This window comes from Macrotis lagotis, chromosome 8, assembly GCF_037893015.1.
Source record: "Macrotis lagotis isolate mMagLag1 chromosome 8, bilby.v1.9.chrom.fasta, whole genome shotgun sequence".
Taxonomy (NCBI): domain Eukaryota; kingdom Metazoa; phylum Chordata; class Mammalia; order Peramelemorphia; family Peramelidae; genus Macrotis; species Macrotis lagotis.
Window position 1 is genome coordinate 104,604,802 of NC_133665.1, and position 26,152 is coordinate 104,630,953.

The window sequence follows — 26,152 nt, forward strand, 5'->3', positions numbered from 1 at the left end:
AAACCTATAATTTTCCTACTGCAGCCTTCTTAAGATCTCCCCACCTCAAGTTGCTATCAGCAATAGCAATGCTGGAAAAATATGGAAGTAAATTTTGTGATGGATTTATCATAAAGAATGTGGTCCACCCACAACAGAGCTGGTGGTGTTGGAATACAGACTGAAGCACATTCATTATTATTATTATTTTTTTGGGGGGGTTGCAGGGCAAATGGGGCTGGGTGACCGGCCTGGGTGACCAGCTAGGTGAGAGGCTGGATTTGGACCTGGGTGCTCCTGGCTCAAGGGTCAGTGCTCTGTCTGCTACCCAGCTGCCCCTACTATTATTATTACTATTTTATTTTATTTTGGGTCTTTTATTTTTATTTGTTTTTGCAGGGCAATGGGGTTAGGGCAGCTTGCATGGGGTCACACAGCTGGGTGATTGTTGGGGCTGGATTTGGACTCGGGTGCTCCTGGCTCCAGGGCTGGTGCTCCGTCCACTGTGCCACCTGGTCATACCTTCAATTATTGTTATTATTATTTTTTTAATTTTAATTTTTTTCTCTCCCCTTTACTTTATTGCTCATGCAGGGTCTATATTTTTGGGGGGGAAGGGGTATTATGTTTACTCTTAAACAAGAATATTTTAGTAATGTATAAAAAAACATTATTTGTATTTGTACAAGATCTCCCCACCTCAATCAGAGAAGTGATCACCAATCAAAGATGCATAATGGAAATCCCAAACTAAGGTCTGTCTTTTCACCTTGTTAAGGAGTTCTGGATTACTCACAGTCACATCATTTACATTTGTACTAATCCACAGGGTTATTGTGAAGAAAGAATATTGAATTCAACAACAAACATATAAGCAACTTACTACTACTGCAAGGCACTATGCTAAATCCTGAAGGTTCAAAGAAAAAAAGGACATTATATTCAACTGTAGAGATACAAATGATGCAAAGATTTCCAATCAACAAGCATTTTTGAAGTGATAGCCATGTAATATGTGCTATGCTAGGTCCTGGGGATATAAACATATAAATTTTAAAATGAGACAGATCCTTCCCTCAAGGAGTTTACTATTTATATTCTACCTATTCACAAATCAATTTAAGCTACTGGAGATACAAAATAAATTATAGATAAGGAGGGGCACAAAACAGCTGGGGAAAGGAAGCCCAAATTCAGTTTTGAAAAGGGCTAAGCCAGAATGAAGATGAGGTACCTTGTAGGAATTAGAGACAGCTTGGACATGGTATATCCAAGGAACAGCATGCAGTTCTGGTTGACTATCATCAATCAGATGGAAGAGGTCAGAGCCAAAATTCCCAAGGCTTTAAATGTCTGGAGCTTATTTTGTCTTAATCACCCTGGGAGCCCCAGAAACTTCTCAAAGCTAGAAGTGACATGGTCAGAGCTGTGCTTTAGGAATATTCATTTGGGGGGCAGCTAGTGGTGAAGTGGAAAGAGCACTGGTCCCAGAGTCAGGAGTATCTGAGTTCAAATCCAACCTCAGACACTTAATAATTACCTAGCTATGTGACCTTGGGCAAGTCACTTAACCCTATTGCCTTAAATAAATTAAAAAATGAAACCAAAAAAAAGGAATATCCATTTGGCAGATGTGTGGAGAATAGACTGTAGAGGGGGAAACCCTCCAAACCATGTCTTCTCCACTCCTACCACCATCTAACTCCTCCTCCCCATGGGTCATCTGAATTGTCTTTGCAAGTGAGCTCCTGCCTAACTGTGGCAGATCTCCATTTCAGGTCAGGCATTGTCTCCTCATTAGTCTTTTTTTTTTAATGGTAAGGTAGTGGGGTTAAGTGACTTGCCCAAGGTCACACAGTTAGGTAATTATTATGTGTCTAAGATCACACTTGAACTCAGGTCTTCCTGACTTCAGGGCCAGTGCTCTATCCACTGTACCATCTAACTGCCCCTAGGCATTATCTTCTCAAACTATTCCTTCAACCTTCTCCCCAGTAACATGGACCAGACCTGTGGGACCAATGGCTAATCTTGATAGGAACTCAAGTCATTTCAGCTCTACTCCCTACTATCACTCATAGAGCCCACCCATTGCCTTCTAGCTCCCCTTTAAATATTGTCTTCCCCCATCAGAACATAACCTCCTTAAGACTAAGTTCTGTCTTGATGCACTGATTTGTAGCTCCAGCAGTTAGCACAGAATCTGATGAACAGTAAATGTTTAATCATTGGTGCATTGGTGGCTCAAGCCTGTAATTCCCCACTAATGGGAAAGCTAAAGCTAGTGAGTCATTTGAAAGTACTGCCTCCATGTGGTCAGCCATCAGAAAGGGGTATTGGGTCTGAATAGGCAGCCAACTGAGTGTAAAACAACCCTAGGTCAGAAACGGAGAAGATGAAAACTCCAAAAGTTCACAAATAATGCAATCAGGGTCATAAATGACTCATGTACTTTCAGCCTGGGTAAGATAGAGAGACCTAGTCTTAAAATGAATATAGATGAAAATGCTTTAATTATTTAAACTAATGAAATAAGGCTGGAAAAGAAACTTTAAGGAAGGCCTTAATGTTAATTTGAATAGCTTGCACTTTATCCTACAGACAAGAAGAAAAGCCCAGAAAGTTTCTGAGTAGGGGAGGAACATGATAAGAACCATTTTGAAAAGATGATTTTGGCAGTTATATGGAGGATGGCTTGGAAAAGGAAGAGAGAAAGCAAAGAAGAAATTATTACAATAATTCAGATGAGAAGAGAAGATGGCAGAGTGTAAGAAAGGGATCGAAAGGTTTCTCAAAAGACAGAACCAGTAGATAAAGGAGGGAATGACCAACAGGGTACTCACCAGAAAAGATACGAAAGGATGGGGGGAAAAATCTAAAGGAAGGGGATTGTCTTTGACAAAAAGGGGCAATTATTCCTTAGAAACTAAAGCAAAAAGGGGTGACTAGGTGGCGCAGTGGATAAAGCACCGGCCCTGGAGTCAGGAGTACCTGGGTTCAAATCCAGTCTCAGACACTTAATAATTTACCTAGCCGTGTGGCCTTGGGCAAGCCACTTAACCCCATTTGCCTTGCAAAAAAAAAACCCCCAAAACCTAAAAAAAAGGAACTAAAGCAAAGTGAAAAGGAAAGAATGGGAATTGATACAGTTTTGAGATAGAAGCGTAGAAGAAATGAGGAAGCTCCTGATAACTGGCCTTAACTTTTTCAATAAAGCAGAAAGCAATGTCCTCTCATGAGAAAGGGAAGAGGATTATAAGGGACTTGGAGGAATGGATATGGTGGTGAAGGAAACAGTCAATTATAAAAGAGCAAGAGGATTATAACCAATCTTGGGAGGAGAAACAGATAATGAAACCTATTTCCCTCCTCTGTTGAGGCAGAGAAGTAAGATAAAGCAAAGATGTAGAGTTTAATCTAATAAATTGGGGGAGTGAAATCATCATGTATACTGATCTATCTACTCAGGCAGGAAATGAGGGGAAGGAGTGAAGTATAAGACGGTGAGTCAGGTTTTAAACTGGAAAAAAAAAAGAGAAAGTCTTGCAAACTGGTATATCATGACATGAAGAATCTAGAAGAGTGATATGGAAGGAGGAAAAGGAGAAAAAGTTCACAGACTGACACTGGCAGGAGAGTGCAAAAATAGTAATGATTTCTCCTCCACAGAACCTCCTGGCTCTGTGTGTCAAGACATAGGAGAGAGGATATGGTATCTACGGGAGAAGCAGTAGCTAAGTGGGAAAAGAGCTTGATCTGGAATCTGGAAGCCGTGACTTCAAATCCAGACTCAGTCTCTTATTAACTGAGTGAGCCTAGGCAAATCACTTACTTAACCTCCATGGGCCTCATTTTCTTCATCTGTGAAATGAAAGTAATATAGCTTCCACCTTCCAGGGTTGCTGTGACAATCAAATAACATCTTAACTGTAAAGCAATTCACATAGTGCCTCTCACATAGGAAGCACTATATAAATGTTAGCTGTTATTAAATATTTATTAACAGCCCACTATGTGTCAGACATTAGGCTAGTCACTAGGAATACAAAGTGAAAAACAAAACAGTTCCTGCTGGGGGGGAGGTGGGGAGGAAGTAGAGGCAGAGACTTAAAATGCCTTATAAATGTGAGTTATCATCCCTCAGAGTTTCTCAAAAAGGCTACATCTTCTGACTTCTCTATTTGCACTCAGGCTGTTCCATTATCCCCAAAGACTGCCTATTCCCCTGCAGCTATTTAAATATCTTCCCCACCCTATTGGGTTAAGCTCAGTCTTTATAGAAAGTCTGCCTGGATTGTGTCCTAATACAGAAGTGATCTCTTCTTAAACACAACTATAGACTTTTAAAAAGGTTTCTCCTTCATTTTCAAAGAAGACCATGGCATCAAGGAGGTGATACCATGACAAGCACACGATGAGTTGAATTTGAGTGAGGGAGGTGCTGTGCTAGGTCACCAGTTTCACTTTCTCCTCCAAAGTCATCTGGGTCCAGTGGCCAGATAGGAATCAGGATGACTAGAGACAGCCCTGGATTCGAGGCAATCAGGATTAAGTGATTTTCCCAAGGTCACACAGCTAGGAAGAATCTGAGGCCACATTAGAATTCCCATCCTTGGGGTGGCTAGGTGGCATAGTGGATAAAGCACCGGCCCTGGAGTCAGGAGTACCTGGGTTCAAATCCGGTCTCAGACACTTAATAATTACCTAGCCATGTGGCCTTGGGCAAGCCACTTAACCCCATTCGCCTTACAAAAACCTTAAAAAAAAAAAGAATTCCCATCCTCCTGACTCCAAGGCCAGTGCTCTAGCCACTGCGCCACCTAGCTGCCCAAAGCTTTGAAAAACTTAATGCGCATCACTATCCTCACTTGTGTGATTTGGCAGGGAATTCTAAAGGTTTTGGCACATTTAATTCTTTAACATGAAATGACAGTTCTATTACATGTGAATATTCTCAAGAAAATCTTGAACAAAAGCATTTTTCCAATTCTAGCCCTGATTATAAGTTTTCAATGGTATTATTAATCAGACAAGTTCCTAGATATTATTAAAGCCTACTCATCTTCATCTCTTAAATATACTGCTGACTCTTTTGTGATATGTGGCACGGTACAAGGTCATAATCTATCTCCACTTGGGAATATCTGTCATTCCAAAACAATTCCACTTCTCAGTATATAAATATTTTACAAGAATTCATCATTCCCTCAAACAGTATCTCCAAGGACTACTAAATTTTTTTTTATGAGTGAGAGAAAATTGTACATTTTATTCATGAACCTTCCATGATACACCTTACAAGGTACCGGTACCTCACCTGGACATGAGGCACGAACTGGTGTTAAAATTTCAGGTAATTTATGGTCTTCAGAAACTCTTTCCCCTCCCTCTTGGATTCTGATAGGCTCTCACAAGTTTGAGTTATAATCTAAGAGGTCCACCCATTCCATGACATGCCCCTAATATGATCCCCCCCACATCATATGATATGTTAATGAACCCCAATCATCACAGAGGGTGTGTGGGTTAATATTCAATTACCTAATTGCACAGACTCAGTTGCATTAGGTTAAGACCTCTATGGGGCAGCTAGGTGGCACAGTGGATAAAGCACCGGCCTTGGAGTCAGGAGTACCTGGGTTCAAATCCGGTCTCAGACACTTAATAATTACCTAGCTGTGTGGCCTTGGGCAAGCCACTTAACCCCGTTTGCCTTGCAAAAAAAAAAAAAACCTAAAAAAAAGACCTCTAGGTCACTCTTTTTTTTTTAAGATTTTTGCAAGGCAAACGGGGTTAAGTGGCTTGCCCAAGGTCACACGGCTAGGTAATTATTAAGTGTCTGAGACCTGATTTGAACCCAGGTACTCCTGACTCCAAGGCCGGTGCTTTATCCACTACCGCCACCTAGCCGCCCCAATCGCCACCTAGCTGCCCCGATCGGCTCTAGGTCACTCTTGACCAGTTGAGAACCAGTTTGGGGTATGCTATACCTGGAATGAGATTAGGAAAACTCTCCTAGTTTTGTGATTGGCTGGGCCATTCCCCCTTTGTAATGAATTCCCTAAGGGCTCCTCTCTACACCCAGTGAAAACCCTACATTCCTCACAACTCACCCCCCTTTTCTTTTTAATAACAACTTGGTTCTCACACTTCATCAGCAGTGTCTTCCTCATATTAATTCACAATCCTCATCCTTGATAGGACTACTGACTTTCCTTATCGATACCTTTACCTCTTCCTTATTAGAGCTGTACTAATTTGCTGATAGAATTTTGTACTATTTGAGTTATTAACTGGATCATATATGGGAGACACATATGGCTAATAGGATTATTCCACTTAGGGTCAATAGTAAGATACCCAGTAACTATTTCGACCATGAACCAGTAAACTAATTCATCCAAGAGGTACTAAATGGACTTGTCCAGGTTTGAACTGGAACATGTGCCAACTTCCTAATATCCTTGGTTATCTTCTTTACCACCTGCCCATTGTCTTCTATCTTTAGGCAGCAGCTTGACAAGTTCAGTTTACTAGACTCCTCCTTCCTTGGCCAACAGGTAGTCTATTATCAATCTATGTTGAATAATCACCTCTTTTGTTTGTATGGCTTGGGCAGTCAGCAAGTCCAAGACCCTAGCTGTTTGATTGGTAATTATTTCAACCATAGCTTGGAGTCTTATTAGCCTATTCAGGATATAAATTGGGGTTCTATAGCCCCAAGTCCCATCCTGTGCCCAGGTAGTAGGCCCTTAAGTCTAGATAACAACTCCCAGACCAACTCTTTGGACAACTGGGTATAGGCAGTAGTCCTACAAATCCAATAATGTCCCTCTAGTGCTAGTTGGTCTTCCAGGAATATAGTTTCCAACAAATGGATAATACTGTTCCTCCATACTTCCAAGAGGCCCTCTTAAATAGGCCATATAAATCATGACAATAGGTATATCTCCAAAGTTGCTGTACCTCCTTCCACTGCAAGTTTTTATACTAATGCAGGACTACTAAAATTTAAAAAAACAAACCCCAAACCTTTTTTTTGGATGGCTATTTTACAGGCCACTGAAGATGTTCAGACTTACAGACTCACGTGGACATGTCGTGAATTAAAAATCAAGTTCCATTAGCAAAATTACTTTTTTCCAATCTTCAGTATGCCAGTCTTTGTATTGTCCTGCTCCAGTTTTATTTCATTGTAATGATTAAACAGTTTTTACCTGATCTTTTAACATTCTTACAACTTTAAGATGTCTAAGTCACATGAGCAGCTAGGTGGCGCTGTGGAGAGAACAAAGTCCTGGAGTCAGAAGGACCTCAGTTATAAATATAGCCTCAGACACTTAATAATTACCTAGCCGTGTGGCCTTGGGGCAAGTCACTTAACCCTATTGCCTTGGCCCCCCCCCCAAAAAAAAAGATGTCTAAGTCACAATAGAGAAGAAAAACTAATAACTCCCTCAACTGAAAGGTCTCTGAAAGTCTTTGTTTTTTTCCTGAGAATTAGGCTATTTTGAAGCAGTAGTTTGTCATGTCTCAGTGTTATTGCTTATTTTTTTACCACATTTTGACTACACCTTCTTTTGTGCCTCTCTGAGACTGATCCTATTTCATTGTGGGCATGAATGATCTTTGAAATACTTGCTTTCCCCACTCCATCTGAAGATACTGTTCTTAAACAGTACAACTGTTAAAACTTTTGGGGGCAGCTAAATGGTGCAGAAGATAAAGCACTGACCCTGGAGTCTGGGGGACTTAACTTTAAATCCAGCCTCAGACACATAATACTTACTTAGCTGTGTGGCCTTGGGCAAGCCACTTAACCCCATTGCCTTGCAAAAATCTTTAAAAAAAAAAGTAAATGAGAAGGAATGAAGAATCCTGATGGGACTTAAAGAGAACTGAAGAAGTTTTGCTATAGCTACTGAAAAAAATTTATTACTTCAAATATAAATAGCTACTAAATAAGTCCAGTTGGTTAAACTGATGGTCAGTGTTATGTTTTTAATAAAGCATTTACTTTTTAAAATAAAGTGAAAAAAAAAGATGTAGCAAAGTCAAGGAGTAATAGTAATATGAATGAGATAGAAGAAACAAAGGTCCATAAGACTTCTTCGTTTACAAAGAGAAAGGTCACTTCTTCCTGTGAGACTGAAGAAAAGATGAAGAAATCCAAATATTTAAAACAGGGATCCTTAAACTCTTTTTTTCTAATGTACTCCTTTTGACAGTTTGATGAAGTCTATAGATCCCTTATCAGGATAATGAAAGGAAATGCCAGATTTCAGTTAGAGATTAGTGGGGAGAGGGAAGGAAAAGAATTTATGCAGTTCTAATTCTGTGCCAGCCATGGTTTGAAGCACTTTACAAATATCATTGCATCTGATCCTCACAACAACCCAGGAGGTAGGTACCATTACAACTCCATTTTTCAAAACAAGGAACAAAATCAAAGAGAGATTTAGTGACTTGTCAAAGGTCACACTATCAAAAAGTGGATAAACCACTTAGGTGGATACATACCACCTAAGATCAGTCCTGAAAAATAATATTAATCAAGAGGGACACAATGTTTTTATGAATTCATTCATTAGGTCCGTATAGGATGGGAAAATTTTAAAACTGTTAAATTGAAAAAAAATATTACTGAACTCATTTAAAGGCATTAAACACAATGGATGGCTATAAGGAAGGTGGTTTTCAAACTAAAAGATACTTCCTATAGCAGAAAAGGAAAAATGTTTTCAAAATAGCTAAAGAAGGCAAACTTTCATGCACAGCATCCCCTAATATATATCCTCATGTCTCTATTCTATCTCTCCTTAACCTAGCATTTATAGAATACCTGACCAACTTTCTCTAAGCACTGAGCCATCACTAGTAACACTTGTCATCCATTATCTCTTCCCCTGTCTAATCTATCCTTAATAGAATGCTAGTCAAATCCTCTGCTCAAAACCTTTCTAGGGACTTCTCCCAATTGCCTATTGGATGATAAAATACAAATTCATTAGCCTGGCATTCAAAGCTCTCCATAATCTGAATCCATTTTATCTTTCCAGATTTATACAGGTTCCAGGTAAAATAAGATCCTCTTTGATACTCCCTCTCACACCCTCCCTAGAATATCTTCCTTTCCTTTTTATTAAATTTCTACCCATTCTGCAAAGCCCATAGCTACCTATACCAAGAAATTTTTTGATCTCACTCATCTTCATTTCCTTGCCCCGAGACTTTACCAAGCAACTTGTTTTGCAATTTTAGATTCACTTGTGCAATAGAATAATTATGTTTCAACTACAAAGTTAATGAGGGTAAGGATATTTACTATTTACTTTCTATCTGATCCAGTGCCAAGCTCCAAAAGAAGATGCTTAAAAAAAAGTTGATAACTGAATTAGTAAATTCAACGAATTTTATCATAGCAAAGTGCTTAGCACAAGCTTAATAAATGCTTGTGAATTTGAATTAACCTTGATTTCCTTTCTTAGTTCATTTCTGAGTAAGATTTTAACAGTCAAACAAATAGTCTTGAATGGGATTTGCAAACTCTTTGATTTTAGCTCTTTCCAGACTTTGACACCTCCATTTGTCTGACTTAATCCCTTACCCTCAAAGCTATAAAACAGGATTATCAAGAAAAATAATACAAAATGACACAAAAATGATTCAATGAGTCCAGATTACAAGAGGCTGGCCTTTGCTAGGCTAAGGTTAAAGTGAAACAGTCTTAAAATCACAAGCTATAGCACTTCATTAGAATACATTTCTTCTATGGATGAAGATAAAGAAAACTAATTTTTTTTTGGGGGGAGAGCAAGGCAATAAGGATTAAATGACTTACCCAGGGTCAAACAGCTAGTGTCAAGTGTCTGAGGTTAAATTCAACTGTGCCACCTGTTGATCCCTTAAAGGAAATATTACTGAACTGTCTCATAAGTTTCTAACTAATAGAAATAATACCAACTTTCCTGATCTAATAAAAGGTGTTCACTACTCCACATAATATAATTCTGGGGTGAGGTCTGTACTCACTCTTCTACATCTGGTATTATTATAGTCTCTATCCCTACACCAGGAAACTCTCAACAATCACAATATATTTAGAACAGTAGTGATAAGGTCAAGTAGAAACAGATCCCGGAGACCCACATATTGAAAAATACAAAATTAACATTATGTATATTGTATTGTATTTTTATTTATTTTGTAAAACATTTCGCAATTATATTTTCTTTTTTCCTTGTTTTTTTTAGTTTTTGCAAGGCAACGGGGTTAAGTGGCTTGCCCAGGGCCACGCAGCTTGGTAATTATAAAGTGTCTGAGGTCACATTTGAACTCAGGTCCTCCTGACTCCAGGGCTGGTGCTCTATCCATTGGGCTACCTAGCTGCCCCTCTCAATTATATTTTCAACTGGCTCAGTTTTACTTGTCATGAGTTTGAAACCTCTGTTACAGAGCATGAAAATTCTCAAATGCCATTTTTATCTTTGCAAGATCTGGGATTCTAAGGATCACAAACTCCTACTGCTTTTTCTTCCATTCATTCATTCATTCCACAAATATTTATAATGTCCCTAGTGCTATGCTAGATGCAGGGGGTGAAACCAAATTTAGATGATTCAGTCTCTGTTTTCATGAATCTCATAGCATACTGAGAAGGTAAAGGGGAATATAACTACAATATACAATATTCTATCAGAAAGTTACCAAGAGTATGATATGGAAATGGGAAAACTGCTATCCACAAGGGGCTCTGAGAAGGTAGTATTTGAATTGTGCTTGAAAGAGCATTCAAGGGCTTAGTGAACAGGGTAGGACAAAGGGCAGAAAGTTTTACATTTGGAAATGTATAATAGGTCAGAGTTGAAGAGGGTGACAGCTTCAGCACATTAAGTACACTGTTCACAGCTGATAAAGAAAATCCTCCTATCACTAACAGAAATGTGGGTCCCTTATCCTTAACATCCTTTAAAGACACCCTCCCTTTCATCAAATTATATTGTCTTTCTAGTTTCTTAATTTAACCTCTCCTTCCCACCAGATCTAATATCTCAAATGTTTATTACTGTTCAATCGTGTCCAACTCTTCAGGATCCCATTTGAGGTTTTCTTTGCAAAGAACCTGGAGTGGATTTGCCATTTCCTATTTCAGTTCATTTTACAGATGAGAAAACTGAGGTAAATAGAGTGAAATGACTTGCCCAGGGTCACAGAGCCACTAAGTGTCTTGAGACTAGATTTGAACTCAGGAAGATCAATGCTCCAAACAAATTACATGACTTCCTTCTTTTGAATTCCCTAAAGAACAATTTTTTCTAAACTTTGTATCCTCCTCCCCACCCCATCGGCAGAAACCTAACTAATGTTTGCTGAATGAATAACTTCTCTTCATCCTTCCACTAAGACAGCCGTAGAATGCTGAGAACTAATGTCCACCGATTCTTATCTGACCTCCCACAAATTCACATCCTCTCGGAGCTGGAAGAGGCCTAGGAGCTGGTCGAGTCCAATCCTCTCAAGATGGAAGCTGATAAGCCTACTCAGGAGAATCCAGGGTGTGAAAGGACAGATAGGAAAAGCCTGGAGAAAAAGCCCTAGCAGTTAGTAGGTGAAAGGTCTCCTCAAAGGCACATCCTGCATCAGATCTTCCTCACAAAGCAGAGGCAGAGGGCTAGGCGCGATCCGCAGAGGAGCCCGGAGCCAGGGGTTGGACCCAGCTCAGCAGGTGGGTGCCGGGCATGATTATTATGGTTTCACAGAGGAGGAAACTGAGGCCCCTGGAGTCAGGGGAGCAGGGCTGTCTTAGTGATGACCCCCAACTCTGGGGGGGGGGAGCCAAGGCTCCCATCGTGCACCGCTTCCTCCCCCTCCCCTCCCGGAAGCGGCAGGAATGCCCTCCACTACCTTTCCGAATAACTGCCGGGGGGCTCGCTCCCTCCTTCCCCCAAATCCCGGGCGGCCCCGGCCCAGCGGGTCCTTCCCGCACCTTCACCGTGTCCAGCGGGTGGCCCACCACCACCACACACACGCCGCCGAAGCCTCCGGCCAGGAAGTTTTTCCAGGGGCTGACGCGCCTCTGCGCCTCCTCCGTGCCGGTCCCCATCTCCGCCGCTCAGCCTCAGCCCCGCTCCGGCCGGCGACCTTTCCCCCACATTGGGGGGAGCAGGCGGGGCTGCTGGCGAGGGGCATGCTGGGAAAGGGGAGGAGCTACCGGCCTGGGCCCACCGGGCGCCCGGCCTGGCCACGCCCCCTCCCGGCCCAGGAGGGCCCGGGCCGGGCTGCGGCGCTCCGCAACCTGTCCTCCCCGGCCCTGCTGGCCCAGAGGTGCGAGGAAACAGAGTCTCGGAGAGGGGCCCCGGGTTTGCAGTCCGATGCTTTGGGATCATCACATTTATGCCAAAAGTCCTCTTTTTTTTTTTAAATGGGGCGAGAGGGGTTAATTCCCTTGCCTTGTGTCACCCTCAACCGTGGACTCTAAGCTCCATGAAAGCAAGGACTGGGTGTTGGATGGCTTGTGAGTTTAGCCTTTTCTATCTCCAGCACCCAGTACTTTTTGTCCCCGAGGGAAACAATTCGTTAGATCGTTAGATTGAATTTAATTAAATTTCAAGGCCAATTTCCCTTACTACCTGTAGGAGGTATGTTTTTGTAAAAACCAGGGTCTGTCCTGGAGCATCTCACAGATCACAGGCTGCTAAGATCGTCCCTGGATCCTTCAGAAATCGCCCATGCTCTAGATCTATAGAACAGATACAAAGCCAATTCATCCAAGAAGGCAATACGCTAAAAATTCCAACCCAAGGTGTGTAATGTCTAGAGGGGTCTCCAGTCCTTTCTAGGGAACCCCACCTCCCCCAGGAACCTCAGACGGAATAATAACTGACTTCTGTATGGGATTTTAACTTCACGAGGCAATTTGCATATATTACCTCTTTTGAACTTCACAACCCTTTGAAGTAGAGTAATAGCAAGTGGTATTACCTCATTTTACAGATGAGAAAGCTAAGAAGTTAGGAAACATGTTCTTGAACAATGTATCAGTGTAGAAACGAAGACTTTCTGGCTTGCTTCTGCAAGATTGAAATCACCCTGAAGAAAGAGCAACATTGATAAATAGGCCATCCCATTGTAACTCACGGTGCTAATAGAGACCAAGGCCTGGGTTTGCTACTTCATATCACCATATTGTGACTTTGTATTCTGCCATGGAAGCTTTTCCCTGATCCTGAACCTTCTAGGTTCAAGAACCTAAATTATTTAGGATAACAGTTTTCAAACATCCCATTCCTAGTTCCATACCCAAAGCCTCTGCAGTTTAGTTTTTACTGCTGTTCAGCATGTCTAACTTTTCGTGCCCTCCTTCAGCTTAATAGGTTTAGCATATAACTGACAGAGCTGTTGAAACCCAGGTTCACCTACCTCCCTACCACACTGAAGTGAATACTGCCACTCAATACAAGGTAATTCAGAGTTCATAAGATTTAGAATATGTAATTTAGAACATAAGATTTAGGACATCTAATCTGATTTAATAGGTAAGGAAACTGAATTTAAGAGATTTTCAATTCAATTTCAATTCATTTATCAAACATCCATTGTAGAAATTATTTTAGGGATCCCAAATATTTTACAGACTAAAGCCGACCACATTAATAGCAAAATTTACCTGGAGAAGCAATATGACAAATCACAGAACACAACATCTCAGAAGAAACAAAATGATCAATTACACAAAGGCCAAAAGAAGTTGTATATAAGATGCTCCAAGACTTCTCTCCTTCCTGCCTCACTCACAATCTTTCTCTCCTCAAATCCTTACTTCATATTGAAGGCCTTCCACATAAATCTACTTCATATTTCATTTAAAGAGTACCTGGGTTCAAATCCCATCTTAGACACTTAATAATTACCTAGCTGTGTGGCCTTGGGCAAGCCACTTAACCCCATTTGCTTTGCAAAAAGACCCACCTAAAAAAAAATTTAGGTCAGCTAGGTGGCGTAGTGGATAAAGCACCAGCCCTGGAGTCAGGAGTACCTGGGTTCAAATCCTGTCTCAGACACTTAATAATTACCTAGCTGTGTGGCCTTGGGCAAGCCACTTAACCCCATTTGCCTTGCAAAAAAAAAATTTCATTTGTCAAGAGTTCCCTCTTCTTTCCTCCATCTCATTTCACATCATTAAGATACCCTCTCCCACTTGCAGCTCATATGAAGAGGTAGTCCTCTAGGCCAAGGCAAACCCTTCTATGTGCACAAATGTTCTCATTCTATCCCATCTTTATATTTTGCTTTTTTTGGTAAATAGTATTTTATTTTTTCCAATTAATGCAAAAATAGTTTTCAGCATTCTTTTTTTATAAGATTTTGAGTTTTAAATTTTTTCTCCCTCTTTTCCTTTCATTCCCTTCCCCCAGACAGAAAGCAATCTGATATGGGTTATAAATATGTAATCATGTAAACAAATTTCCATATGAGTCATGTTGAAAGCAAAAAGGAAAACCCCCTGAAAAGTGAAAATTTTAATCTGCATTCAGACTAGACAGTTCTATCTCTGGATGTGGATAGAATTTTTCATATTGAGTCATATTGCTCATAAGAGCTAACTTTATCATAGTTACCCATCATACAGTGTTGCTGTTACTATGTAAAATGTTTTGGTTCTGCTTGCTCACTTTGCCACCATAAAAAAGAGCTGCTATAAATATTTTTGTACATGTAGGTTTTTCCCCTTTTTTAATCTCCTTGGGATACAGACCTATTAGTGATATTGCTGGATAAAAGATAGACACAATTTGATTTTTCTTTGATCATAGTCCCAAATTGCTTTCCAGAACGGTTGGATCAGTTCACAACTCTACCAAGAATGCATTAATTTCCCAGTTTTCCCAAATCTTCTCCAATATTTGTCATTTCTTTTTTCTGTCATATTAGCCAATTTGATAGGTGTGAGGTGGTACCTCAGAGTTGTTTTAATTTGTATCTAGTCAGAGACCAATATCTCACATTGTTTAGCAAAATAAGGTCAAAATAGGTACATAATAGAGCAGCTAGGTGGTGCAGTGAATAGAGCACCAGCCCTAGAGTCAGGAGTACCTGAGTTCAAATCCCACCTCAGACACTTAATAATTACCTAGCTGTGTAGCCTTGGGCAAGCCACTTAACCCCATTACCTTGCAAAAAACCTAAAAAAAACTTTTAAAAAAACTGTCACTCTCTTTGTATATAGTTTCACCTGTCTTCACATTCTGACTCTAAAACAGTAACTACAGGACTTCAAGCAAATAATTTAACCACTAAGAATCTTCCTCAGTTTAGTAATCTATAAAATAGGGATAAAAATACATCAGACACAGAATCATAATACTAGAAAGGTCCTCAGAAGTCATCTAATCAAACCCTTAGGCAAAACATTAATCCCCTTTGCAATATAGGCAACAATTAGTCATCAAGTCTCCATTTGTACCTCTAGCTAGGACCTAAGACAGTTCATTTTGGGGTTTGTTTTAATATTTAATTTTTTTTTATTTAAGGTAATGGGGTTAAGAGTGATTTGCCCAAGGTCACACAGCTACGCAGTTGTTAAGTATCTGAAACTGCATTTGAACTCAGGTCTTCCTAACTCCAGGGCTGGTGCTCTATCTACTTGGCTACCTAGCTGCTCCCTAAGATATCCCATTTTGAAAGTATATTATTAGTTCATGCCAAAAGAAAATGGAAAAGGATGTGAGAAGGGAAGGGAAGTTACTTCTATCATGATGATTGAATGAAAGTTATGCATAAGCCCAACTCCTTTTTTATCCTTTCAAAATACCAAAATGAAGTAAATAAAGCATAAAATGCACCTGCCTTGAGTGACTGAATGAGGGAATGATATTAAGGACCTGTTAAGTTCAAAGTACCATGATAAACACAGGGCATAATATAAGATAAACAAGGTAGTCCATGCATTTGAGGAGCTCATATTTTAGTGGGGGTCAGACCCTTATGTCAGCTTAAACCTTCTATGGGTGGTTGAAATTTCTAGTAGGACTAAAGGTCTCACGGTCCTAAGCATGCAGCAGTTGGCAGTACTTAGTGGTCTTGGACTTACTGTCCATCAGTGGTAGTTGTTTGACAGCTGGTGCTGTTGGTGTTGGGATGGGAAGGTCCTTTTTCTATGAAGGCTACTTACCTGGATGTTTGGAGGAGCTAGGAGAGAAGTATGAAAACTTTAGGGATTAAGAGTTGACTTTGCAATTCCAAGGGACTGTGAGTTGTGCATCCTGAGTTTTCTACACTTAATCTTGTATCCTGGTTTATATGCTAATTTTTTTCTTTTTATTTATAAAAATAAGCCAGTGCCACACTGAGGTCTGGTCCCCATTTGTTATGCAATTGGCATGCAGTGCTTAATAAACTGTTATTCTCAGAAGATCAAACCTTTGTTTCCCTCAGTCATTTCTACACCAGAATCCAAGGAGAGGTAGTGGTCAAGGTGGTGGTTTGAACTAAGTGAATCCAAGGAGAAATGGAGGTCAGTGTGGTGGTTTGATCTTCCTGAAATATACTGCCTCCAGAGTCACTCTCACAATACCGTGCTGCTTGGGGTACATGGGAATCAACAGTTGGAAGGCAAGGAATGGGCAGGAATAGATACTAAGAGTTAAATATCTACATAAATCACCAGATAGTACTCTAAATTTTAGCTGCTTTACTCCTTTCTGCACATATATAGACAACTTACTTAGGATCTGGCTAAGTATTTTTGCTTCTAGACCTTGTCTCTTGTTTATCTCTCTTTATGCTGCCAAGAACCAATTATCCTTGTTTATCTCACCTAACTCAGTCTAGGGTTTAAAATGCAAATATTATCACAATTTTATCAAAACGACTCAGTCCCCATCCTATTAAGATTCTTATCTCCTTTCTAGGTTCAAGTAACTCAGAGAAATATAGGCATACATTATCACTTAGCTTCCATTTACTGAATGGTAAAGAAAAAAATAAAATTCACCATATTAAAACTTCCAAGCAACTAAAACCTTGCCAGAGCTAATGAGGTCTAAAATCCCAACTCCCCAGTGGTCATAGCTGTTACAATAAAAATCTGAATTCTTAATTCAGTTTCAACAAAAGGACAATTAAATCCAGAGGCCACTTGTAGAGAAGGATTAGGAGGCATTCCCCCAGTGTTAAATTCTCAAAGAAGCAAATGGAACAATTTTGCCACCTAATAGTTGACTATCCCCACCCTAGCTCCTATATAGATAGCAGTCATTTTTTGGCTGACTGCCAGGCTATCTCTAGAGTTGGATGGTCACTAAGGAGGAAGGGAGCTTTCCAACATCATTCTGTGTAACCCACATAATTCAGTTTGAGAGCCCCCCAAAATTTGTTTTACAATCTTTTTGCCAATGCATCTTCCAACATATTTACTCTGTATTTTCCTTTGGACTTCTTTTGAAATGTTTTCCATGCAGACTTTAAAGTACCTCTTCCGGAACTTGGTAAAATTGAGAAAAAAGATAAACAAGAAAAAAATTCTGTTTTTGAATATAATACTGGAAAAACTATATGTGATAGGCCTTTGGTGATCATTGAACTTAAATCTAAATGTCATTTATTTTTTAATACCACATGGTATTTCAATCAAAATTGATCATAAATAGTTGATCATAAAGAGCTAAAAATGTAGAAAGGTATAAATAATAATCATAACTAGCATTCATATAGTGCTTTAAAGTATAAAAAGTAATTTATAGGTGTCATCTCATTTGATTTTCACAACAATTTTATGATGTAGGTGTTATTATCCAAATTTTATAGATGAGAGAACTGAGGAATTAATTCTTATAGGAACTATATTTCCTAACAAAGAAACTAAAAAACAAGTGGGTTGACTTGCCCAGAAATATTTAATACATGCTTATCAGATTATTACAAAAGAAAAATAATGAGTAAATGAAATACTGTAATTCCTCGAAAAAAATAAAACCTAGAATGACTTTTTAAGACCTCTTCCAAAAATAAGTTAAGACCATCAGGCAGATGGATGCATTTAGTATGTATATTGCAATATATGATGGGTATATTGAATTGTAAAATAATAATATTAATATAAAAATAAATAATATTTTAACATTAATACTTAAAATAAATGATAATATAAATTATAATTAAGTATTTGTAAATACCCAAGCTGGTCCCTCGGAAAAGAGGTAAACACCTATGTAAATAGATGAAACTTATTCCAATCAAAGTACAGATACAACACAAGAATAACATGTGCACTTGATAGCATCTGGATGGTAAGAAAGCCCCCTCTAATCAACACCAGGGGGCAAGAAAGATAAGATTCATTGTATTTCAGGCATTTATGTTCTTGAAACAGAAAAAGACTAGTGCATACAAGCAGTTATAAGGAAGTGCCACTTGTTTTGTGAGGTGACTGTGTGAGATTCTGCCAGCACTCACATGGAGAGTCTTTGCAGAGAGAATAGAACAAATAATGATTCCCACAGGAATGACTGCCTATCTCCAGGCTCTTGAGAGTACAATAAACAAGTCATTCAAGGACCATTTGTTAAACAACTATATTATTATTATTATTATTATTATTATTATTATTATTATTATTATTATTATTATTTTTGGCAAGACAATGGGGTTAAATGATTTGCCCAAAGTCACATAGCTAGTTAATTATTAAGCGACTGAGGTCAAATTTGAACCCAGGTCCTCCTGACTCAGGCCAATGCTTTATCTACTGCCCCACCCAGCTGCCCCCTCAAGGACCATTTGTACATGAAAATCAATGACTACATGAAAATAGAATAGACGGAAATGAGCTTGGAAATTTTTGTGAAGCCTAATCAGTAAGAGGTCCTGACTTGGGTGAAGAATTCATGGGATAAAATCACTGACAGTTGAATTGCCAATACACTAAGAGCAGACAACATGGACAAGAAGTGCTCATTTAAGGACAGCTGTGTTGCTGAACATGAGAGTTGGGGCTAATGGTTCTACAGGAAATGGAGTTGCAAGAAATTCAGGCCAGTATTCAGGATTTGGAGAGTTATGACGATGTTCCCAAAGATGACATGACTGTATTTGAATAAATATAGATTTTTGTACATAAAAATAAATAAGTGTAGATTCTTATACATGAAAAAATGTCCCCTGAAAATAAGTCCTAATGTATCTTTTGGAGCAAAAATTAATATAAGACTTGGGAAATACAGTTGAACAAAAGATACAAAGTAAATTAAAATATATATTTATAAAATATCATTTCTTCAAAGAAAAATAATAGAAATAATATATTCATGTACATTTATTTCAAAGAGAATAAGAAAAATAAGAACATAAAATTTTGCAGATATGACTAAAGTGTCATATAAGAAAACTATATTTCAAAACACATTAATAAAAAAGGAGAAAGGGATAATTATTTAAGCATGCAGTTAGCATTTAGGTAAACAGAAGAAGTGCTGGAGATGAACAAATCTTCAGTAGTGACTGTGGCTGTTGCTGTTTCTAGCTCTATTCTCCCAAAGTGTCCCTGTCATGTCTACTGGTCTGTGCCCATTTTTCCATTAAAGTCCCTAGAATGATAAGCTTGTCCTCTCAGTGTACTGATGATGAGACTCTCCAGATCTTCATAAAATTGTTTTTGACCTCATCAAAATTCAACATGGTGGAAGCAAATGCACCAATGATGATGAAGTGTACTTTTCTGCAAGTGGCAATGGTATTGTCATGAACTTGCCATTCACTCCTCTTGGTAGGCATAAAAGCTTACTGTCTAGATTAGTTTTGATTGTAAAATCTATACCAGCCTCAGGAGCTCCTCTTCACTGAGGCCACACTAGGGAAAACATATATTCAGCTCTGACTTCAGGTAAGCTGGCCTTCATTTGCCATTCTTGTTTCATCAGTTGGGTGAAGCAGACAATTTTCACCTTTTTTGCCACTTTCTCATGCCAGAAAGTGAGCAGTGTGGTCCCTAAAAAAAAGGTTTGTCAAATACCCAATGGGATACTGAATTCCACTGCTACTTCAGTCCAGTGAGAAGACAACCCTATGACCTGGGCCACCTTTATGAAGGGTTGTGACTATAGCTCCCAGTGAATTAGCACCTACTGCTTTGTCAGTTGCCTGCTGCCACAGGATTTTCAAGTAGGTAAAGATGGTAAAATGTTACGGGTGATGTCTTTTGATTCATGAATAAATTGAATTTAAGGGAGCAGAGTTGTACAGTCATAGACCTCATTTATTCTTTCAGAGTCATTACAGTCCAGTGGCAAGACGACTGGTGATGGCTCAGGATGCAGTGGATGACCTTGGAATCTTCAATAGTTAACCAAACTCTAATCTTCAGCCTCCTTCATGGTTGTTGGATCAGATTATTCTCATCTGCCCATTCTGCCAGGTCTTCATATGATTGGGGTAGACCCCCCCACAACTAACTGATGGGTTGAGACCCTTCTGTTACTCATAGTCCATTTTAAACTACCTGCCAAAACAGTTTACAAGGGTATGGCCACTGTGCATGCTAAAACATTTTGGAGTTGCAGGTGAGAATTGGGTGAATCAGATAGACAATAAAGCTAGAAATCAAACCTTAGAAGGACTCAGTACTCCAGAGGAGGTAATCTTTCCTGAACACACCCTATACCACCCCAAAGGAAACAGTTAAAATAGTGAAAAAGCCAGAAGTACAGTCCAATTCCCCCATAAATGTTCTCCACAAAGATCTAGGGGAAACAAATTTTTTTTAATCACAATAAATCATTTTTCTAGTCCAGTTCTATTTAGAGACATAAACAGAGAATCTGCAAGAATCTGGCCAGAAACACACAGTTCTGACTATTCCAGGGCCCCAGGACTGAAAGAATATTGAGAGTATATATACTTCAACAGGAAACACAGGGGCAGGAAGAAATCCCAGGGATTGTAAACTAGTACAAGGTAAGGGAATGTGTGCTATCTGGTAGCTCTGTTGCTCACCATGAAGATCCAGGTCACAGATGCAAAGTGGACTGACAAGGGGACTTAGAAAAAGCAAGGAAGAATGAATAAAGTAGGCCCTGGTTGTGTCCTGAGTGAGGAACAAGTTGAAAAGGAAACAATAGCTATGTGACTCAGATCCTAAGAGCAGAGCAGACTCAGTTCTGGTGTCTAGCCAAGTCTGAAGCCTACAATGGAACAACCAGTATCATATTTAAAACTATACTACAAGGGCAGCTAGGTGGCACAGTGGATAGAGAAGCGGCCCTAGAAGGACCTGAGTTCAAATCAGATCTTAGACACTTAATAATTACTTAGCTATGTGACCTTGGGCAAGTCACAACCCTACTGCCTTGCAAAAAAACAAAAAAAACCCTATACTACAACATTATAATGATCAAAACAATCTGATAATAGACAACTAGGTGGCACAGTGGATGGCATGCCAGGTCTGAGGTCATAAAGACTTATTTTCATGAGTTCAAATTTGGCTTCCCAAACTATGTAGCTCTAGGCAAATTGTTGTGTCACATATATTCCAGGCTAAGAACTATGAAGGGTTAATACAGAAATAGTTATGTGCTTTAACAAGCAAGATGTGCTTCAGAGCTTAGACAAGGGAGTAGCTGCATGTGTGAGCTAGGAGGTACATTCCCAGGCCCAGATAGATAGCGCATTCTGAGATAATTACCTTCTGCACTTTGTTTATCAAATCACTGTTTGGTTCTCAAAACAATCTTCTCTCTGTTTATCAGAACACTGTTTGGTTCTCAAAACAATCACCTAAGACATACACAAGGTATGCATGTGAAAAAATGCTTGCTAAAACGCTTATCTAATTGGTTTTGTAAATGTAGAGTATAAAAGTATGTATCCTGTGATCAATAAAGGAACCAGCTTATGCATCATATTGATGTCGGCCTGGGTCCCTCCTCCGGACTCGACAGCAAATCATTTAATCTTGTATGCCTTAGGTTCCTTGTCTATTAAAATGAGCTGGGGGTGGCTAGGTGGCACAGTGGATAGAGCACTGGCCCTGGAGTCAGGAGTACCTGAGTTCAAATCCGGCCTCAGACACTTAATAATTACCTAGCTGTGTGGCCTTGGGCAAGCCATTTAACCCCATTTGCCTTGCAAAAACCTAAAAAAATAAAATAAATAAAATGAGCTGGAGAAAAGCATGACAAACCCTTCCATTATCTTTGTCAATAAAATCCCAAATAGGGTCATGAAGAGTTGGATCTGTCTAAACAAAAACAAAAAGAACAGTTTGATCAGTGGAACAGATTAGGTATATAATATACAGAAGCAAACAATAATAGTAGCCTATTGCTTGATTAATCCCAAAGATGTAATTATTGGAGCAAGAACTCATTTTTCAAGAAAAGCCAAGGGGAAAACTGGAAAATAGTTTGCCAGAAGCTAGGTCTAGACCAACATTTCATACCATCTACCAAAATAAGCTCCAAATGGATAGATGATTTGGACATAAAAGGTGGAATAGTAAACAAATTAGAGGAGTATAGAAGAAAATACCTATTAGATCTATAGATAGGAGAAGTTTTCATCACAAAACAAGAGGAAAAAAGTTTCATAGGAGGTAAAATATTGATCACATAAAGATTAGAAGCTTGTATGCAAGCAAAAGCAACTCATCCCAAATTATAAAAGAAATAGGGAATTGAGACAAAATTGTAGCAAGTTTCTCTGTGCTAATGAATAGTTGTTAAAACATACAAGAATGGGGGCAGCTAGGTGGTGCGGTGGATAAAGCACCGGCCCTGGAGTCAGGAGTACCTGGGTTCAAATCTGGTCTCAGACACTTAATAATTGCCTAGCTGTGTGGCCTTGGGCAAGCCACTTAACCCCATTTGCCTTGCAAAAGCCTAAAAAAAACTTTCCAAGAACAACCAATATTAGAATGAAAGCAAAAAACTAGGAAAATTATTTACAGCAAGAATCTCTGATAAAGGTCTATCTCTCAACTATACAGGAAACTAAAGCAAATTTATAAGACTACAAATCATTCAACTGATAAATAATCAAATGATATAAACAGGCAGTTTTGAAATGAAAAAAATCAAAGCTATCTTATAGTTATATAAAAATTTCTTATCAATATTGCTTAGTGCAAATTAAAGCAACTCTGAAGTACCATTTCAGATCTATCACATTATCTATTATGACAGAAAGAAAAACGTAAAATGGAGGGGATGTGGGAAAAGTGGGAACTAATGCACTGTTGGTGGAGTTGAAAATCAATCCAACCATTTTGGAGAACAATTTAGGGTTATACAACTATGAATATTTTTTGATTCAGCAATAACACTAATAAGTCTTTATTCCAAAGAAATCGAAAGAAAGGGTAAGGACCTATAGGAGCAGTTCTTTTTGTGATGGAAAAGAATTTTAGAAATTGAGGTGATATCTATCAATTAGAGAAATAGATGAACAACTTGTGGTTTATGATTGTGATAGAATATAATTGTGCTTTAAGAAATGACAAATCAGAATAATTTTAGAAGAACCCAGAATGACTTACATGAAGTGATGCAAAGTAAAATAAGCAGAACCAGAATATCGTTTATAGTAATAACATTTTGATGAACAACTGTGAATGACAACTATTCTCAGCAATAATCCAAGACAATTCCAAAAAACTCATGATGAAAAATGTTATCTTCCGCCAGAGAAAGAATGAATGAAGGATGAATATAAATCAAAACATACATGCTTTATTTATTTATTTTTGTTTATTTGCAAGGCAGTGGGGTTAAGTGACTTGCCAAAGTTTACACAGCTAGGTAATTTTTAAGTGTCTGAGGTCATGTTTGAACTCAGGTCCTCCTGACTCCAGGGCTGGTATTCTATCCACTGCACCACATAGCTGCCCTCATGCTTTATTTATCATGGAAGTTTTGTGTATTTTCTTTTACAAGAAGATTATATGTATATAACCTATATTAGATTGCTTTCTATCTCATGGAGGGTTGGAGGAGGAGGAAGGAGAGAATTTAGAATTCAAAAAGCTTTGTAAATGTGAAAAAAATTGTTTTTACATGTAAACTGGGAAAAAATAAAATGATATTAAAAATTTTTAAAGGATGTTAAAAAGCATAAAAAAGAAAATTAATAAAACAAGAAATAAAAAACTAACCAATTAAAGCTCAGAAAGATAAATTCTACAGGTCATAAACATTGCCAATGAAAGAATAGACAATGACCTGAAGGTTGGTGTACTACAGACACCATAATTTGAATTGGATGGAAAATTTTGTTTGAATGGACTTCAAAACAAAAAATGTTGCCAAATGATGGAAGTAAAGTGAACAAACATCACTAATAAAGGAGCAGTTAGGTGGCGCAGTGAATAAAATACCAACCTGTAGTCAGGAGGACCTGAGTTCAAATGTGACCTCAAACACTTAATATTTATTTATCTGTGTGACCATTGCCTTGCAAAAACAAAAACAAAAAATCACTAATAAATACTTGAATACATTCATGAATTTGTGATCTCATTGTTGTGGGTATTCCCTTTAGAGATATTGATTATAACCTGACCATGCCTTCCCATCTTTATGGTATTGCTAATATTATATATAGCTTATATAATATTATAGAAATGTTCTTTGTGGCTTAGTATCATCAAGAACTAAAATCAGTTATTGGAGAAAAGTCTCTTTATGGTATCAATATTACTATGACTCATGCTCCTTCTCTGGGTTTACCCTAAGACTTGTGTCTAGGTTTCCACAAATATGAGTTATAGCATTCTCAAATCTCATATATGCCCTCAAAATAGCAATAGATTTACTGATTACAGGATAACTTTTATTCTATCACTTAGAAAATATAAAAAATGTAGAAGACTCACAGGAACTCATAAGAAAATGCATGACCTCATACAGAGCATTCACTCTTGGCATATTTCCATATTTCATATGGAAATTCTGAGGGGCTCCCATGTTTGATGCATCACTAAGATTCCCCTAATTGCCTGATGAGTCAAAAGAGTTAATGATACAAGGAAATTGTTAAGAGATAGTTTCTAGCTGGGGTCCCCTGGCTGTAGCTCTCCAGTCAAGAAGATGCTATTCCTTTGAGGTATGGCGAAGGATTATTCTTCTCTAACCTGATATCACAGTGAACCCATTGCTCTTTCCTTGGAATTGAGATTCAACTGGGCAAATTTGGAGTTAGGGCCCCTTTTTATATTTATTCTCTTGTGATTTTAGGTAAATTCATAGCCTGAGAACACTATATTTTGAGTATTCTAGTAGTACAGAAAATCTGGAGATCTAATAAGATGCCAATGTGAGTTGGAGATAGACTCAACAAGAGTGACTGAAGAGAAAAGAAAAGGGGGTGTATCTTCTGACCACCAAAAGAAGAGAAGCCAAGACTTACTCATCTCACTAGTAGAACTGATAAATGATGCCAAGGTGAAATGTAAAATCTTGCAAAAACTTGTTTATGTCCTAATAAAGTCATGCAAAAACTGTTTTATGTTCTAATAAAACTTAACTTCCAAGCTCCTTATAGGAGCAATCATAAGTTGTTACTGAATTTTGTTCCAATTGTTGTGATTAATTATAGGATAAAGTGATGAGACTTCAGTGAGAAGGATAATGTACAATTGAGCTGATCCACTAATGGGCTGAGATAGAGAAGGGAGGACAGGGGTAACCAGAGCAAGGGTGCCAGCCTGGTATGAGAGACAGCAGGATTGTAGGATAATAAGGATAAAGAATGGTGTTATGAGTCCTAAAGTCAGGGAAAAGTTGAAATAATTAAAAAATTATGATCAGATAAAGGAATTTAAAAATTCTTGAATATTGAAGGAGAATATCAATGGGAAATTACAGAATCAAGTGTATGATTTATTGCTGTGAGCAGGATAAGGAACTGATCTTGAAAAATAAAGAAATTGAGAAACTCACAGAAGTTATGTTTATTCGAGAGAGTATCAATAAGTACATCGAGGGACGGCTAGGTGGCGCAGTGGATACAGCACCAGCCCTGGAGTCAGGAGGGACTTGAGTTCATATCAGACCTCAGACACTTACTAATTACCTAGCTGTGATCTTGGGCAAGTCACTTAACCCCATTGCCTTAGCCAAAAAAAAAAGGAAGAAAGAAGAGAAAATATTTAAGCAAGTTCAATATCAAGCAAGCATCTAGG

The 26,152-nt window shown here is 38.6% G+C and overlaps 1 protein-coding gene and 1 long non-coding RNA gene across 2 annotated transcripts in view; one reads left to right on the forward strand and one right to left on the reverse strand.

Annotated features, from left to right (window-relative positions):
- Window positions 1-12,144, reverse strand: part of SLC25A20 (solute carrier family 25 member 20) — a 43,253-nt gene extending 31,109 nt beyond the window's left edge. The window contains exon 1 of the mRNA XM_074197890.1: window positions 11,966-12,144. Within this exon, the coding sequence (XP_074053991.1) occupies window positions 11,966-12,082 (117 nt within the window). The 5' untranslated portion in view covers window positions 12,083-12,144. The remainder of the gene's footprint in view (window positions 1-11,965) is intronic.
- The window catches only part of LOC141495956 (uncharacterized), a 33,564-nt gene continuing 18,933 nt past the window's right edge, over window positions 11,522-26,152 (forward strand). The window contains exon 1 of the long non-coding RNA XR_012470909.1: window positions 11,522-11,704. This is a non-coding gene — a long non-coding RNA (uncharacterized LOC141495956). The remainder of the gene's footprint in view (window positions 11,705-26,152) is intronic.